Here is a 19,651-nt window from a genome sequence, read left to right on the forward strand (position 1 = left end):
CTAAATATTTATTTTTTTAAACTATTTTTAAGTTGAGGGTTTGTTCTAATAAAGTATTTTGTTTCTGGGTCATGTTTTTAGTTACAATTTTAGTTTTTTCACTATTAAGTTTAAGTCCTGTTATGTGTCCAAATTTGTGTATTTCTTCAAGTAAAATCTGTGCTGATTCTAATGGGTCTTGAATGATAAATAAATATGTCATCTGCAAAGACTTGTATTTTAAAGTGTTCCCTTTTTATTTTGATTCCCTGTATTTGTGGATTGTTTCTTATGTTGTTTAATAATGTTTCTATTGCAAGTATAAAGATTGATGTGGCTAAGGGGCAACCCTGCCGGACGCCTTTTGTTATTGCTATTTTCTTGGTGCTGTCATTAATTAATAAATTAATTATTTTTAAAATAATTTAATTTAATTTTTAACCGTTTTGTTTTTAATCATTGGATTTGTATTTTATATTCCTGTTGTGAGCCACTCCGAGTCTCCGGAGAGGGGCAGCATAAAAATCTAATAAATAAATAAAATAAATAAATTTATTTTTCTTCAGTCGGAAGATAACTCTCTACTTGAGCCACTACTAAAATATCTAGGCGCGAACTGAACTCGAGCGCAGACTCCTGATATTTATACTTCTTTTTCCCGGCAACGGCTAGGCTGACACTGTTACAATTCTCCTGCTTAAATGGAACAACCAATCAGGAGGATACATTTATATTTGAACTATTTACATTAAACTATGTACATATCCAACAGGTGGATCCAGCTATTTTTTAAAAAGACAAGGCTCGGTCCTATGCAGATTGGACAGTGAGCAACCCACGTGACTGCTTGACCCACTCATTTAGTATGGAGAATCATTCCACTCTTCTGTTGCTTTGGCACAGTGAGCTTCTCTCAAAACATAAACTCAAATTACACTGCTTTGCAAAACTTCCATCTCAGATAGGATCTCCTTGTATTTTCCAAAGCCAAATTAATATTTAATATATACTTACCTTGAGGAAAGTAATTGGGTTGAACTATGCAGAGGAAAGCGTGGACAATGCGGAACAAAATCCCTATTGTTCCAGGCTCATAGTAAGCATTGGTGTTGTATATCTTGTGGGGAACATACCCAAAATCTAGAATTTCAGAAGGCATTTGTGGCAAAGGCTGCCATTCAGAAATTGTTCTCCCACATAACAATAACAGAAGTAATAAATAAACTTCTCTGGCCATGGCTGACCAAACTTGTAGACAGAGGCTGAAGGGAAGAAAATAACACCCTTGAGATGAGATGAGCTTTGCTGGGCATATACTTCAAAATGTTTTTCTCTGAGCTCTTCATAGGTATCTAATTAATAAAAAGAGAAAAGAACTATTTAACAAGTATCACCTCATTCCTGGAAATCAGCAGAAACCTATCCCATAATGGATATAATATCCTATAAAATTTTAAATATCTTGGTATCTTAGCAGAAAGCATATTGGAAAATATCTGTACAAATTACTTAAGTCCTTTTATTACAAAGAAAATAAGAAACCACCACTAGGTTCTTGTTCCCAGATTATTTTAACAATAATTTGTCAAATTCAAAATTTAAGCAAATAATATCTACTGACCTCACTTTTGGAGTTGCTAACAGCCAAGCTGGTAACATTTCCTCTGAAAAGATATTTCAGGGATATCCTTTTGCTCCAGACTGATTAATCCAAATGAAACCTGTCAAAGCAAGGAGAGCATAGATATACCTGATCTTACCAAAAGAAGCAAAAAATTTATAAGTGCTTTCTGCTTTTCAGCAAATGAATGGATACCGACTTCATTGTGTTATGGACTAACCTTTTATCTATATTTAGAAGAAAAACAAGTAGAAATGAAGGTCATCAAAAACATTATAGTCTGTTGCTACCATTTTGTCCCAAATTGGTTGTTTTCTCCTGCTACATTTCACACATTCCTAATTGAAAATTATTATATAAAATTACATATTTAACATAGAATATTATGGAAGTACGAAGTTGTTAATTCATGAGTTTGAACAGTTTTAAGTAGAATAGGCGTTGATCTGAATGCCTCTTCTCGTACGCTGAGCGGATACAGCAGTCATGTGGGTTGCTCGCTGTCCAATCCGCAGAGGACCGAGCCCAGTCTTTAAAAAGCCTGCTGGATCCGCCCCTTCCCCAGAATTCGCAAATCTGTAGACTTAGGCTCAAGTGTGGTGGCTCAAATAATGCTCAACTCTCATGATAGGAAAAATACAGGTTAAAGGATATAACCATAGTTAGAATAGAAAAAATGGAGGGAAGTGACTGCTGTACCCACTCAGTGTACAAGAAGAGGCATTCAGGTAAGTGATCAACACCTATTCTCCGTACTGAAGGAGCAGGTCCAGCATTCATGTGGGACATACCCAATAGATGAATCCCTAGGAAGGGATTAGTTTGCTATCGTGAGAGATAACGGATTGGAGGACTCTTCTGCCAAAGGCAGCATCCGCTGAAGCGTAAGAGTCAATTTTGTAATGCCTTATGAAAGAGTTTGGAGAGGCCCAAGTGGCTGCTTTGCAGACTTCTTCCAATGGAGCTTGAGTTGCCCATGTGGCAGATATGGCTGCACTTCTTGTGGAGTGTGCTGTGATACCTCTGGGTATGCTGAGGGAAGCTGACTCATAAGCCTTTGAGATAGTCCCTCGGATCCAATAGCCCATTACGGTTGAAGATACCTTGGATCCCAGGGATCTGGGATGGTAGGCCACGAATAGGGCTTCTGACCTCCGAATGGGTCTCATCCGTTGGATATAGATTCTCAGCGCTCTGGTGAGATCTAATGTGTGCCATCTGACCGCAAGATGATGGTTCTGATTGGAACAAAAGGAAGGCAACTCGATGTCCTAGGATCTGTGGAACATGGAACTGATTTTGGGTAGAAAGGTGGGGTCCAGGCGCAGGACTACTTTGTCCGTATGGAACTGGCATAGATCCTACCGAATGAATAGGGCTGCCAATTCTGAGATGCGTCGGGCAGATGTTATCGCTACCAGGAATGCTACCTTGTATGATAGGTACCTGAAAGACGCTGATCTTAGTGGTTCGTATGGTGCCTGAGTAAGGGAGTGGAGAACCCATGGTCAGTCCCAGGACGGGTATCTATGGACCTTGGAAGGCCTGAGGTTCGAAATACCTCTTAGGAATTCTTGAATTTCCGGGAAAGAACGGAGTGGTTGTCTGCGAGAGGCCCCCTGTAGCAACATATCCTCCAAACGGGGAGTCGACAGGTGTCCTGGACAGACAGACGTTGTAGGTCCGCAAACCAGGGCCGGCATGGCCAGTGCGGGACTATTAGAATCACCTGGGCCTTCTCGAGGATGATCTTGTGGATCACGTCTGAAAGAATTGGAATTGGAAGGAAGGCGTAAAGCAGCCCTTGAGGCCAAGGAATTCTGAGTGCATTTGTCGCCTCCGCTCCCAGGGATGGAAACATGTAGTAGAATCGAGGGAGTTGAGCATTGGTCGCGGTGGCAAATAGGTCTAGCGATGGGTGACCGAATCTAAGGCAGGTTTGCTGGAACAGAGCCGGATAAAGGCTCCACTCTCCTGGATCCAGGGTCGACTGGGAAAGCCAATCCGCCTGCACATTGAGAACTCCCAATGTGGTCAGCCCATAAGGACTGTAGATGTCTCTCTGCCCAGAGACCCAGTTTCAGGGCTTCTGTCATCAGGGCCCTGGACCTGGTGCCCCCTTGTCTGCAAATATGACTCTTTGTAGCTATATTGTCCGTGAGAATCAGAACATGTTGACTGATGATGTGTGATTTGAATTGTTTGAGGGCCAATGACACTGATCTCAATTCCAGCCAGTTGATAGGTCTGGAAGCCTCCTCCGCTGACCACGTGCACTGGGCTATCAAGCCGTGAGCATGGGTTCCCCAGCCCGTTAAGCTGGCATCCGTGGTAATGGTAAATTGATCTGGACACCTGAAGGGGTATCTCTTGTCCAGAGCGGGGAAGGTCCACCACGTAAGACTGTGGTCGGAACGGCAATGAGGCGTGCCGAGTTGCTGTCCCCCAATCTCTGGAACGGTAACAGAAGCCATTGGAGGTCCCTGGGGTGAAGACAGGCCCATGGGATGATACCAATGCAGAACACCATCTTTCCCAGTAGGGAAGACAGGGTGACGATGGTAGTCGTTCTCTGAGATCTTATCTGGGAGATAAGCTCCTTAATACCGATCTTTCTCTCAGTGGAGAGAAAGACCTGAGAGAGATCTGAATTTATGATGGCCCCCAGATGTTGAATGGAAGTAGATGGATGGAGCTGACTTTTTTTGAAGTTAATGGAAAAACCATGATCCTGTAGGATAGGCATGGCAATATTGAGGCCTGAGCTGGTGTCCTCTTTAGAGGAACCGTGAATTAACATGTCATCCAAGTAGCATAAAAAATGGATGGGCGTGGCTCGGATATGAGCCACCAGGGAGCCTAGGAGCTTAGTAAAGACTCGAAGCGCTGAGGAGAGCCCAAAGGGCATGGCCCTATACTGATAGTGTTTGCCCTGGAAGGCGAAATGTAGGAATTGCCTGTGACCCTTAGCAATAGGGATGTGGAGATATGCTTCCATCAGATCCAAGGAGACCATAAAGTCCCCTGGATGGATAGAGGCTAGGATGGATGACAAAGAATGTATCTTATATTTCCTATATTTAATGAATTGATTTAATCTTTTAAGGTCTAAAATGGCTCTCCATCCTCCAGATGTCTTAGGGACCATGAAGAGGATGGAGTAGAAGCCCAGACCTCTTTGGGAAGAGGGAACTGGTTGGATAGCCCTGATAGACAACAGATGTTGAATAGCTTCCTCCATTCGGAGACGAGATGGAGAAGACCTGAGGAATGGACATGAAATGAAACGTTTGGGAGGCATGGAAATAAACTCCAACTGGAATTAAGGAGAAACTTATTAATAGTGAGGACAATTAATCAGTGGAATAGCTTGCCTCCAGAAACTGTAGGTGCTCTATCACTGGAGGTTTTAAAGAAGAGATTGGATAGAAACTTGCCTAAGATGGTATAGGTCCGTGATGGGAAACCTATGGCACGTGTGCCACAGGGGCACACAGAGCCCTTCCTGTGGGCACACATGCCATTGCCTCAGCTCAGCAAGCTGGTCATTGGGTTTCTGATGTGTGCCAACCCGATGGTTTTCAGGTTTCCAAGGCACACATGCATGCCAGCCAGCTGGTCGTCTAGTTTCCGGCATTCTGATGCTCACACACTTTCGGTTTGGGCACTCTGTGCCTAAAAGGTTTGCTGTCACTGAAAGGTTCTTCTGCTTGAGCAGGAAGCTGAATGAGAAGGCCACCAAGGTCTATTCTATTCTAATGCTTTAAATGTATATATGATTGAGTAATTGGCTGATGAATGCCGTATTTTTCAGACTGTGTCTGTAAGACTCATTGGTGTATAAGACACACCAAGATTTCGAAGAGGTAAACAGAGGAAAAACATTTTTGCTCTCCCCAGCAGTACTCTGCAGGCCTCCTAAACCCTCTGTGTGCCCCATTTTCATGAAAGAGGCTTTGGGAGACCTGCAGAATGCTTCTGGGGATTGGGGAGCGCAAAAACATGAAGGGGGGAGTTGAGAAGCAAAAAGCAGGCCAGTTTTTCACAAAAATGTGGAGCACAGAGGCTTTGGGAGGCCTGCAGAGTGCTCCTGGGGGCTGGGGAGGGCAAAAAGGCCATTTTCATGAAAAATGCGGCTGTTTTTCACCTCCACCCACCACCTCCCCATGTTGCATTTTGCCCTTCCCAGCCCCCAGGAGCACTCTGCGGGCCTCCCAAACCCTCTGCATGCTGTTTTTGCAAAAAAATTGGCCATTTTTGGCAAAAACAGGATGTGCTGGGTGGGGTTTCATGAGGCTAAAAGTGGCTGTTTTCCAGTGTATAAAACCCACCAATATTTCCATCCTCTTTTAGAGGAGGAAAGTATGTCTTATACTCCAAAAATACAGTGATTTTCAATCTCTTTTCTGCATGATTGTTTTTCTGAGTAGCTTTGAAGGTGAGCATTTTGCCTGACTAAAAGTGTGTTTGGCTCCTCTTTTACTTTTGATAAAAAACAGTGTTATTGACTTACAACTGTGTGTGTCTGAATTCCTACCTTTGAAGTTAACTGAGGGCTCCTGCAGAGAAGCCCAGCAGAACACCTTCTTAGACTGATCAATACAAAATTAGACAAATGTTATCCCCATCAACCCCAGCTTCCAAACTAAAAACAAGATAAAAGTAAAAAGTTAATAAAACTATTTATTATTAGTTCATTCCAAAAATGAATTATACAACAAAGTTCACAAGCAACAGACTACATTCCCATAGCATTTTTTAATCATTTGTGTTAATCTGTACCATGATGTAATTCCCACCAATGATGTCTTTTTTGATTTAACAGATAATTGGGAATAACAGTTACCATCATCAACTCCTCCATTTAGTCTTAAGATATTACACTAATATAATCAGCAGAGTAGACTGTGCAGCACAGAAGCTTCATTTTATACAGAAATGGTTCCCTTAAACTTGAAACAACAATATACAGATAGTCCTCAACTTACAACAGTTCATTTAGTGACTGTTCAAAGTTACAACAATGCTGGAAAAAGGGACTTATGATCATTTTACAACATTGCAGCATTCCTGTTGTCCTGTTATCAAAATTCAGATGCTTGGCAATTGGTTCATAATTATGACCATTGCTAGTTCCCAAGGTCATGTAATTTATTTTTGTGACCTCCTGACAAGCAAAGTCAATGGGGAAACCAAATTCACTTAACAATTGTGTTACTAAATAAGTGGTTCACTTAACAACTATGGCAAGAAAAGTTATAAAATGGGACAAAACTTATTTAACAAATGTGTCAGTCTCCTCACTGCTTGCTTGCTTCAGCTGCCATAGAAACAGGGTACGTGTGTGAAGAGGAGGTTTGGTATTTGGGTGGGGGAAGATGTGCTGGAAATGTCTTTGCTTGTGTTAGGCCCCCGGGGAGGAAAGTTCTCATCACATACTGCCAGGCTACATGGACATGTTTACAGCCTGCTCAAGGTCAATGGAATCCCAAATGGCCAGTGTACCTACTGGACATCTTGGGACACTGGGATTGGATGATCTGCATAAGGGGGATTATGAGGAGAAAGTTTTGGGATTCTTTGCATATGCATTTATGCACCTTTTGCCTCAGATCTTGCTTTCATTTTGTCGCTATCAGTTCTTGTCTACTAAAAGTACTCTTCTCTATCAACATGGAGTTGGAGTCTTTCTTTCCTGGACTTTGAATGGAAGCACACCCGACATTAAGCAAGATCTGCTTTATTAATCAACCCGGAGAAAACTTGTCTAAATATGCCTAGTCAAGACATAATGACCAGAAGGACCAGGGAGCTGGATCTACCCCTCCTCAATCCCAATGGAACTGGGAGAGGTCAGAATGGATATGTGAGCCTCAAGCTGAAGTGAAGCCAATTGGAGCCAAATGACCATTGGGCATGGGGCATCTGGATGCCCTGGAGACTGCTTGGCCAGAGGAGGACAAAGAAGACCTCCTGCTGACAGAAGCTTTGCATCTACTGAAAGAGATGTAAGAGAATCAGAGAAGCTGTGAAAGGCATGCATTGCTGGCTGGGAGGGGAGCTAAAGAATTTGGGGAAGAGGAAGGGACCTCAGTCACCCCTTAGGTGCCCCTGGGAGCCCAGACAGACCCAGCAGGGGCAGTAGGGACACCATCAGCATCAGTAGCCCAAGCCCAGATGATTCTATAGAGGTATAGAATTCAAAGTTTCCTCCGCTGGGTGTAAAATACAGTGGGGATCGCAAGGATTTTCCTGACCCAAGCGTGGAATTATATGCAAGAATATGGGGAGGATTTTCCAACCAAAACAACAAAGGTGAGGTGCATCACCATGGCCCTGGAGGGGACCACAGCTGAGTGGATGGCGGGCCTCCATAATAAGAATTCTCCAATGATGAGGAATTATGATGCTTTTATGGACACTTTCTGACTGTGTTTTGATGACCTCCTCAATGAATGTAAAGAAAGTGTCAAGGTTCCAGGTAACATCCAAACTAAATCAGAATCCGAGTCAAAATATTCCTCAAAGTTCCAATTTATTTCTGGAGCCATCCTGGCACCTACACAGGGAAACCTGAATCTGAGATTCCCACTCAGTTGAAAGTTCACATCCCTTGTCCCCACCCACAAATTTGTCACATTGCCCATTCAGATTGTACCAACTTGGCCAGTCCTTTCTTTGCTTACGGCCCTAATGGGTGTGCATGTCCTTGAACCACTCGAAAGAATGCTTTGTGGATGCATCTGTTCCCTCCTGAAATTACCCCTACCAAGTTCCCACAAACATCAGGTCTTCTATAGATAGTGTGACAAGATGTTAATTTATCACCAACTTCTGCAGTGGTTAATGGATAGATTCAGGATAAAAACCCTAACTTGGAAGGGTCAATCGGTGGTTGAATACACCCAAGAATTTCACCAGCTGGTAATCCAGCCAAAGCCTTGATGGAGTGCTGCAAGAATGGCCTCAATGAGGATGTCCACCAAGGCTGCTGCTCTAGAGGGGCCCCCAGAGGTTTGCAGCATTGGTATGTGATGGCGGTTGAGGTGTAGATTGACCAGGCCAGAGATCAGTAATATAGAGGGGGTCGCAGCTGGAGCAAGCCTTCCACTTCTTCTCTGAAAGAGGCTCCTAAGATAGTGATGGCAGGCCCAGAACTGAAGCCCAGATCATCAGCCTGCTCCAGATGTGGAAAGGAGGGACACCAGGCAGCTGAGTGTTTTGCCAAGGTCATCCTTAGGATGACCACTGACAAGCCAGCAGCAAAAGCCTCTGAAATGGCTTTGAAAGGCGTGGAAGTCATTGAGGTCACCCCTCCAAGCCAGGAGAAGCTGGGATCTCCGACCATCCAAGAGGACAGCAAATCAAACAACGAGCCTCTGCTAAGTTGACTCCGGGGGCCCTCACCCTCCCAGTAGAACTATGGGCACCATCATCTGGTGTGCAGGGAAAAATGCTGGCCCTTTTCAATTCTGGGTGTACTAGATGTGTAATCTGCCCAGAGATGGTGGAGAAAATGGGATTGAGACTGATATCCATGAAAGTGCCCATTGCCTTCTTCCAGTTAGATGGGTCAGTAGCTTGGGGAGGGGTCCCCATTTTGAGATTGAGCCAGTGGAAATGAGGATGGGGGACCACCAAGAGACTCTAAGTTTTATTGTGACCCTGGGGGTGCAGCGACCCCTCATACTTGGGTTACCCTGACTCTGAAATTGGAACCCTGGTTTGAAATGGTGAAATGGGCTGTTGCGCATCTGCTATGAGCAAAAGGGAGAACCCTTCCATGAACCTGAAGCCACAGAAGAGCAGGTGGCAATAGGGACCAAGCACATAGCAGGAGAGGAGAAAATACCTAAGGAAGACTGGGACCTTAAGGGGACCTTTAGCAAGAGAGCATCAGATGTGCTCCCATTCCACCAACCCACAGACTGCAGCATAGAGATCCTGCCAGGGGTGAAACTCCCTAAACCTAAAATTTACTCCATGACCCCTCATGAGCTAGATGAACTGCAAAACTTCATTGCCAAAAACCTGAGATGGGGGTTCATCCAATCTGCTAGGCCATGAGTGGTTCCCCCCATGCTCTTCCAAGAGAAGGAAGATGGCTCTCATCACTTATGTGTTGTCTGTAAGAACCTGAACGCCATTTGCATTGAAAATGTGTACCCCCTGCCCTTGAGGAAGGACATACTAGCCATCTACCCAAGGAGAAGATTTTTAATAAACTGAACTTAAGGGAGGCCTATTATCTAGTCCAAATTAAAGAGGGTGATGAGTGGAAATGTGCTTTCAACTGCCCTCTAGGCTCCCATTTGGTCAACAGGGGGCACCATCAGTATTCATGCAACTGGTCAATGGTCCATGAGCACCTTTACAAGGGGTTTTTGGTTTATCTTGATGATATTCTCATTCACTCACAGACAATGGACGAACATGTGAAACTGATGTGATCAATCTTGAAAAAACTTGTGGTGGCTGAACTGTATGCCAAACTGTGAAAATGTGAGTTCCACCAAAACAAAATTGACTATTTGGGTTACCGCATATCATATGCAGGTATTGAAATGGGCCTGAGAAGGTGTAAGCAGTCCTGGGATGGGTGGCCCCACACAATCATAAGCAACTACAAAGTTTCCTCAGCTTTGCCAACTTTTATTGGCAGTTCTTTGGCCCAGATTGCACTGCCAATTACAAACCTCCCTAAAATGAGAGGGGAGGTGAAGCCTAAGTCTAGTTGGCCCCTGGATTGAACCATGGAATGCCAAGCAGCCTTTACGAAGCTCAAACTGCTCCTCAAGCATCCCGACATGGATGCCCCATTTGAGGTTCAAGCTGATGCCAGTGACATGGTGGCAGTACTACAAGAAAATGCTGATGGGACCCTACAATCCTGTGCTTACACCTCCCATAAATTAGCTAAAACTGAAAGTAGGTGGACCATTTGATAAAGAATCTTTGCTATCCATTGGGCCCTATTGACCTGGAGGCATTTCCTTGAAACATCCCTTTAAAATGTGGACAGATCATAAAAACCTGGAGGCCTTGAAGATCCCTAAGAAGTTATAGCCTAAGCAGGCCTGCTGGGCACAGCAGTTTAACCAATTTACTTTTTCCCTGTGCTACCTACCTGGGGGAAAATACTTGGCTGATGCCTTATCTAGTTTGCCCTAGTATAACAACACACAGCAGGAAATAATCCAACCTATGATCCCTTCTAAACAACTGGTGGTTCCAGTGGTCATCATATCTCAAAAAAGGATGGGATTGGAACTTTTAAGTGACCTAAACTCTCAACTCATGGAAGCGTTGAAAATGGATGAATGGTTTCCGTCTCACTTGAATGAGTGCACCATTTGCAACAGCTTCGCCTGGGTGGGAGCTAAGCTCTATATCCCAGCATTAATTAGGGAGCTGATGCTACAAAAAGCCCATATTCAAAGGCCATAGGTTATTTTAGGTTTGTGAAAACTATACACTTGTAAAGAGACAATTTTGGTGGCCCTCATTGATAAAGGACATTGAGATCGATCGATCGATCAATCGATCGATCGATCGATCGGTCTATCTATCTATCTATCTATCTATCTATCTATCTATCTATCTATCTATCTATCTATTGGATTTGTATGCCGCCCCTCTCCGGAGACTCGGGGTGGCTAACAGCAACAATAAAGCAGTGTACAATAGTAGTCTGATGTTAGAAATAATTAAAAGCCCATTAATATAAAAAACCAAACATATATACATACATACCATGCATAGAATTGTAAAGGCCTAGGGGGAAGAGGGTCTCAATTCCCCCATGCCTGACAGCAGAGGTGGGTTTTAAGTAGCTTACAAAAGGCAAGGAGGGTGGGGGCAATTCTAGTCTTTGGGGGGAGTTGGTTCCAGAGGGCCGGGGCCACCACAGAGAAGGCTCTTCCCCTGGGTCCCGCCAAGCGACATTCTTTAGTTGACGGGACCCGGAGAAGGTCCACTCTGTGGGACCTAACTGGTCGCTGGGATTCGTGCAGCAGAAGGCGGTCCCTGAGATAATCTGGTCCGGTGCCATGAAGGGCTTTATAGGTCATAACCAATACTTTGAATTGTGATCGGAAACTGATCGGCAAGCAATGCAGACTGCGGAGTGTTGGTGTAACATGGGCATATTTGGGAAAGCCCATGATTGCTCTTGCAGCTGCATTCTGCACGATCTGAAGTTTCCGAACATTTTTCAAAGGTAGCCCCATGTAGCGAGCGTTACAGTAGTCGAGTTTCGACGTGATGAGGGCATGAGTGACTGTGAGCAGTGACTCCTGGTCCAAGTAGGGTCGCAACTGGTGCACAAGGCGAACCTGGGCAAACGCCCCCCTCGCCACAGCTGAAAGATGTTTCTCTAATGGAAGCTGTGGGTCGAGGAGGACGCCCAAGTTGCGAACTTTCTCTGAGGGGGCCAGTGATTCTCCCCCTAGGGTAATGGACGGACAGATGGAATTGTCCTTGGGAGGTAAGACCCACAGCCACTCCGTCTTGTCTGGGTTGAGCTTGAGTTTGTGGACACTCATTCAGGCCCCAACATCCTCCAGGCACCGGCCCATCACTTCCACTGCTTCGTTGGCTGGACATGGGGTGGAGATGTATAACTGGGTATCATCGGCGTATTGATGATACCTCACCCCATGCCCTTGGATGATCTCACCCAGTGGTTTCATGTAGATATTAAATAGTAGGGGGGAGAGGACCGACCCCTGAGGCACCCCACAAGGGAGAGCCCTAGAGGTCAACCTCTGACCCCCCACTAACACTGACTGCGACCGACCAAAGAGGTATGAGGAGAACCACTGAAGAACAGTGCCTCCCACTCCCAACCCCTCCAGCCGGTGCAGAAAGATACCATGGTCGATGGTATCAAAAGCGGCTGAGAGGTCAAGAAGCACCAGGACATAGGACAAGCCCCTGTCTTGGGCCCGCCAGAGATCATCCATCAACGTGACCAAACAGTTTCCGTGCTGTAGCCGAGCCTGAATCCAGTCTGTTGAGGACCTAGATAATCAGCTTCTTCCAAGGACCGCTGGAGCTGAAATGCCACCATCTTCTCGACAACCTTCCCCATAAAGGGAAGGTTGGAGACTGGACGGTAGTTATTGAGTACGGCTGGGTCCAGGGAAGGCTTCTTGAGGAGGGGGCGCACAGGTGCCTCCTTATAAGGAGCTGGAAAGGACCCCCTCCCCAAGGAGGTGTTGACGATCACCTGGACCCAGCTCCGCGTCACCTATTGACTGGCCGAAACCAACCAAGAGGGACACGGATCCAGTAGACAGGTGGCAGATCACCCAGCTCCAATGGCCCTGTCCACTTCGTTAGGTGTCACCAAGTCAAACTCCACCCAGACAGATGTTTAGCCCCAGTCACCTCGACTGACTCATTGTCAGTCGACTCTGTTTTACAATTGGAGTCCAGGTCTGCTCGAATCCGAGCAGTTTTATCAGCGAAAAACGTGTTAAAATCCTCAGCACTACTCTGCAAGGGCTCCCCAACTCCCCCCTGGTTAAGAAGGAGCGGGTTACCCTAAACAAAGCGGCCGGGTGGGACTCCGCTGATGAAATCAAGGTGGCATGATAGGCACATCTTGCTGCCTTGAGCGCCATTTTGTAAGTCATAATATGAGCTCTTACAAGTACAGTGGTACCTCGAGATACGAGTTTAATTCGTTCCGGACCTGGGCTCTTAAGTCGAGCAGCTCTTATCTCGAACGACTTTTCCCCATAGGAATTAATGTAAATAATTTTAATTGGTTCCAGCCCTCAAAAAACTCACAAAGTTAGTCTAAATTATGCAGAAAGACATGTTTTTAATGAAGAAATGTACATGTACATATAAATGAATAATGAAGTTTCTTTCACTTAACTTGTAAACTTTCTTAAACTTTTAAATTTACATATGTTCAACTTCTCTGCCACCCAATCCTGTAGGACAGAGGTCCCCAACCCTTTTTGCACCAGGGACCGGCTTTAAGCGATCAAGAGAGGAATGGGTGAATGAATGGACGGAGGGTGGGAAGGAAGGAAGGAAAGAGGGAAGGGACAGGAACAGAGGAAGGAAGCAAGGAAACTTATGAAAGGGGAGAGTAAGAGAGGAATGAGTGAAGGGAGGGAGGGAGGGAAGAAGGTGGGAAGGAGAAAGAAAAGAAGAAATAGAGGAAGGGAAGGTAAAAGAGAGAAAGAAAAAGAGCAAGAAAGAAAGAAAGAAAGAAAGGAAGAAAGGGGGAAGGGACAGGAACAGAGGAAGGAAGGAAGGAAACTTATGAAAGGAGAGAGTAAGAGAGGAATGAGTGAAGGGAGGGAGGGAGGGAAGAAGGTGGGAAGGAGAAAGAAAAGAAGAAATAGAGGAAGGGAAGGTAAAAGAGAGAAAGAAAAAGAGCAAGAAAGAAAGCTGCAAGCACCCCCCCGAGCCCCCCAGGCCGGCTGCAACCTTTTAAAACACGCGCGCCGCTTCGCAGCTGTCTCCTGAAGCCGAACGCGGAAGTTAGCGTTTGGCTTCAGGAGACAGCTCCTTGGCGCTTGTATCTCAAATTTGGGCTTGTAAGTAGAACAAAAATATCTCTCCCCTCCCAGCTCTTATCTCGAGTTGCTCTTAAGTAGAGCAGCTCTTATGTCGGGGTTCCACTGTATTCGATCGGATTCAGACTTACTCTTCCTCCATCGCTTCTCTAGATGTCTCTTCTGGCGTTTCAACTCCCAGAGCTCCTCGTTGAACCATGGAGCTCTACTGGGTCTAGTGCTGCGGAGAGGTCACAGCGGCGCAATTCAGTCAAGGGCCTCCGCTGCAGCCTTGTTCCAGGCCTCAGCCAGAGACTCTGCTGAACTTTGGACGAGTGCATCTGGAAGAGCCCCAAGCGCCTTCTGAAAGCCTTCTGGATCCATCAGGCGCCTGGGGCGGAACAACTTAATCGGTTCCGCCTCCCTGCGAGGGAGGATTGGAGCCAGGAAGTCAAGCCGCAGCAGAAAATGGTCTGACCATGACAAAGGTAACACTTCTAAGCCCCTTAATCTCAGACCATTAATCAGTTGCTCAGAGAGGAATACCATGTCGGGTGTGTGCCCCCCCTCGTGAGTCGGACCCTGTACTACTTGGGTCAGGTCCATGGCTGCCATGGTGGCCATGAACTCCTGTGCCAGTCCAGAGGACCCGCCGAGTGATGGCAGGTTAAGGTCCCCCAAGACAATAAGTCTAGGGAACCCCACCGCCAGCCCGGCCACCTACTCGAGTAGCACAGGCAGGGCTTGTGCCACGCAGCTGGGAGGCAGGTATGTGAGAAGCAAGCCCACCTGAATCCCTAAGTCCAACTTCACTAGGAGGGACTCACAACCCGCAATCTCCAGAGCAACGAGTCTGCGCAGACAAAGGCTCTCCCTGGCTATAATAGCCACTCCTCCCCCCCTTCCCTGGGGTCGGGGTTGATGCCATATCTGAAACCCGGCTGGGCAGATTTGTGAGAGAGGGACTCCTCCCTCCGGGCCCAGCCAGGTTTCAGTTACACATGCCAGGTCGGCCTCCTCATTCAGGATTAAATCCTGGGTCAGGAGAGCTTTATTTACCACCGACCTGGCATTGAGCATCAGCAACCTGAGCCCAGGGCCAGAGTTACACTCGTCACCAGTGTCCAGGGTTGAGCTCACGGAGCCAGAACAAGGAATCGTTATTAAACAGCGATCTCTTGTTCTCCTGGAACGGCTAACTCTGCGGCTCCCGCCATATCTGCCTCTCCCCAGCAACACCGGGATATTCCGACCCTCCGCCACCCCAGAGATCAGTGCCCCCTCTCCTCCTGCCCTTCCAGCATCAGGTGGGCCAAATATATCATTCATACTATTTCCAATCATCTCATCCATGCCATAACTCCACTCATCCCATCCATCCCACTCACACCAATCATTTATCCCATATATATTATTGCACTCACCCCAGTTATCCATTAGTTTAAAAAACCCCAATTAATTAAGAAATGAATTAATTCACAGTAATTAAAATACTAATTAATTAAGAAACTCCCCAATAATTTAGTTAAAAAATAAGTTAATTATTAAAACACAAATTGGGGAGTATAAAATCTAATAATTTAAGATAATATATATATAAATATAGAATGGAATATAGGAAATTGGTCAACGGCAAAACAATGTTGAGATCTTAGATTGTTAAGTTCTGGATTAATTAAAATTAATTAGGGTGTTCAAAAAAATCCCGGGGGATTTGGTTTGGCAGAAAAAGTCTCCTTTTGATGCCAACTACCCTTCTTCCAGTTCCTTGTTGTTAGCCTTTGCCACCAGCCGACATTCCCAGGTCTCCTCTCTCTGTTCTCTGTCTGGCAAATGATATTGTTCAGTGTCCAAACACTCCTAGCACCGCCTTGGCATCGCCTCAACCTCATCCCCAGCCTCCTCACTCCTCTCACGGGTGTCTTTCTCAGTGGCAAAGCCAGCCCGGTCTCTTCACCTGACAGATCTTCTGACGTTGGGTGTCCTAGCTGCCCTATATGAGCTGCCGCAAAGAGGCCACCTGGGAAACCTCAAGGGTTACTCAAAATGGAAAGAAATATCCATGGATTTCATTGTCGAACTGCCTGAGAATTAGGGGGAATACTGTCATTTAGGTGATCATTGACCTTTTTTCCAAACAGGTCCATTTTGTGCCTGGCTCCAAAATGCCATTAGCAAAAATGCTGCCTAAACTGTTTATTCAGCATGTGTACAGATTACATGGGATTTTTGAGGGAATAATTTTGGATAGGGATATACAATTTACCTCTGATTTTAGAAGGAGATACTGATGTTGTTAGGCTCCACCCCAGGCTTAAGCTCCACCCATCATCCCCAAACAAGTGTGGCCTGTGAGTTAACTCAGTCCTTAACTCAGATGTTTTGTTAATTACCAACATGATAATAGAGCTTACTTACTACTTTTGCTGAGGTAGCCTACAATAACTCTATACATAATAGCACAGACTTTACCCCTTTATCCCTTAATTTTTTGGCTCAATTGTGGTTGTAAATCGAGGGCTAGCTGTACTGAATGCACAGATGCTCTGTTAGTATAGCACTTAATCAAAGATATGGGACAAAGGAGATGGTCAAATTCTGCAAGATGGACAGCACAGCATTGAGATCAAACCCCTTAATGTACACAAAATGGATGAGACTTCAACAGTGACTCCATGTCTACTATATTGCCACAGATCCGGTAGCCCTTTTACATACTGGATCACTTGAGGTGGAGACTGTATTATTATTATTATTATTATTATTATTATTATTATTATTATTATTATTCATTAGATTTGTATGTAGGTCACATACTCCTTCGACGTTCTTTTTACAAAGAGATTTGGAATAAACATATCTTTCCAATAACTGCTAGGTATTCGGGCCGATCCAACACTGCTTATCTTCAATGGCTATTTAAGGACAAACAGCCCCAAATTATAGGGCAGGTGGCTAGATTCTGTAAGAAACACATTTAAAACTCAGCATAGCTATTTTATACAATAAATGTGGCAGATCCTTTGCACAGTCCTTTCCCTTTTAGTAATAAACTGATTATGGGACACACAGTTTATGGATTGTGATTTTAGTATAGTTAGACCATGTATAATTGACAGATTGGATTTTATTATAGATTTTATCTGTTATTTATTATTTTATTCTAGAATTCTCTTTTTTTAAAAATATATATATTTTATTGATTTTTAGCAAGTTTAATATACACACAACATAAAACAGGATTTATTAAAACCATTTTCATAAAGTGAAGATTATAGCAAATAACCACCCTAAAAATCAGCCATTTTGGGTGAAGATGTACAAACTTCTCATGTTTTGAGCTAAAGTCTCTCCAGTGTGAATGCAGGGTAAAACTTTGGCAGACATATGCTGTGTGAATGATGAAACTGCTTATTTGAAGGAGGGGAGAGCTGACTACAGAACCCATTGTTGTAGTCAAGAAGTGTAATGTTTATTGCACAATTTCCATCCCTGGTCCACTACAGCCATTAATGAGCATGACCAAGGTTGTTTGCATGTTGAATTTTGGCCTGAAACATGGCTGAAATGGGTCTAGATTTGTCTGGACAACTTTCTCTAGAAAGGGAAGGTTGGAGACATTGTCCAATCCATTGCATGGACCCAACTATGGATCTCCTCCCTTGCCACCTAACAATCCAGGAACACTCCTAGTTGCAACAACCCAGTAGCCAAACTAAGGGCATAGAGAACTGTCCACTTCTTCACAAGTTGCTGCTTCAAACTCTTTCCAGACCCGATCACTAGGCTTGTTTTCTTGACAACCCTGTGAAGTAAACTAGACTGAGAAGGAGGGACATTTCCAGTCTCACACCTAACCATCCACAGCTCAAATTTGTATGCAGTTGTGAAAACAGGAGCATCTATTGTATATTCCAATATTACATTCACACATTGAACTTATCCACGTGAGTGACAAAACTCAGGCTGCACCTGCATAATCACAGTAAGCTAATTAGTGCTAACTGGTTTTCTTGAGAGAGTAGCTTTTGCAAACCCAACCCCTTTGGTAACTATATGGTTCAATACGATGCACAGACCCAAAAGAGTGTTAATTGTATAACTAAGTTAAATACAACTGTTGCTTGAAAGATGAACAAGGAAGCAAATGAGATATTTCTAATCATGGAATTCATGCACACCTGAATCTACATAATTTTACAGGACATAAATCGTCGGTGTGTGTGCGCGCATAACTCATGTCCTTTTTCACTTTTTGTTTAAAAGTCTTCTTTCAGAGCCAAGCCACACACTCCGACTGGACCGGTCAAGACCAGCAGCCTTTCCCCAAGGTGGGACGGAAAGGTATCGGGGCTGTATCTCTTCGCGCGGTTTTCCCCATTCCAGCTGCACTGGAGAAACGCCCCGCCGAATTAAATGTTCGCGTAGAATCCGCGCTCTCCCCTGCTGAGCTACTCTGCAACCCAACGCCCGCTGGATCACTTCAACGTTTCCAGGAAAGCGAGCGCTCCCTCGCGAGTAACCCAGTGGAGCCCCCCAACCCCGGACGGGAGCGGGGACGAAGCCCACCGTAGCACTTACCCACCGATGACCCCCAGCGCCGCTTGGCTCTCTCCGGCTCCCCTCTGCGCGCAGCAATAACTGGGAGGCGCGCACTCCGCTCGTCCGCGACCAACTCCTTATTGCGGGCCTACTCCACGGTGAGCGCGCCTGGAAAAAGCGGGGTGGGGTAGGGCCGGCCGAAATTATACCCCCAACCCGGTGCCGGCTGGGTCGGGGTAGCAGGCTCAGTTGGGGATGCCGTTGCGAGATTCCGACGCCAATGCCACTATCGCTTACATAATAACCGGAAGGAGCCGGTCGGGCAGCTCCAACCGGCCCTGGGGGGCTGAGGCAGTGCGGCCGAAGATACTGGGCACGAACTGACTGAGCACGAAAGCCAACCCAGGCTCTGCTCCGCGGCGGCCGAGCGACTGGGTTGTGGCTCAGGGGAGCTCAGCGATCTGGGAGGTTCCCAAGATACAGACGAAGGCGGAGATGTGGTTCGCCCCAGCTGGCAAAGCAGGATGCTACTCTGGCGCGCAAAGCAGGACTAGGGCTGAATGTGATTAAATTAAACTACAATTTGGTGAGATTGATGCCGTTGATCTCTCATACGCTACACAGGTGAGGAGGCTGAAACCAAGAGGCTCCTGTCTTCTTCCCTTGGCTCTATTCAAGCACCACCACCCCTTATAGGAGAAGCAGCACTTTTGCCGTTCCTAATCTCCATCTATGGCTGACTGAGCAGATAAAGGAGTCAAAAATCATTTGATTTCTGGAAGTGAAGGAAGCCAGCAAAAGACATCAGCCCTAGATATAGAGGGGAGCTTCTGCAAATTCTTCAGATAAGAAAATTAGGCATTTTTCAGAAGTTCCTGAAGCACAGAAACACCTTGTTTTTCCTCCTTTAACTTCTGCACTTCTGTAGCTTGTTCTCAATCTTTCCCCCCTTCTTCTGTTTCTCTAATCCTCCATTTCCTTTAAGATATCC

The 19,651-nt window shown here is 45.4% G+C and overlaps 1 protein-coding gene across 1 annotated transcript in view; it reads right to left on the reverse strand.

The window, feature by feature from the left end:
- PROM1 (prominin 1) overlaps window positions 1-18,782 on the reverse strand; it is a 541,566-nt gene extending 522,784 nt beyond the window's left edge. The window contains exons 1-3 of the mRNA XM_070757376.1: window positions 18,700-18,782; window positions 1,601-1,700; window positions 994-1,331 (exon numbers count right to left, since the gene is read on the reverse strand). Of these exons, the coding sequence (XP_070613477.1) occupies window positions 994-1,216 (223 nt within the window). The 5' untranslated portion in view covers window positions 1,217-1,331; window positions 1,601-1,700; window positions 18,700-18,782. The remainder of the gene's footprint in view (window positions 1-993; window positions 1,332-1,600; window positions 1,701-18,699) is intronic.
- Between the last annotated feature and the right edge of the window lie 869 nt (window positions 18,783-19,651).

The sequence above is a fragment of the Erythrolamprus reginae genome, chromosome 7 (genome assembly GCF_031021105.1).
Source record: "Erythrolamprus reginae isolate rEryReg1 chromosome 7, rEryReg1.hap1, whole genome shotgun sequence".
NCBI lineage: Eukaryota > Metazoa > Chordata > Lepidosauria > Squamata > Dipsadidae > Erythrolamprus > Erythrolamprus reginae.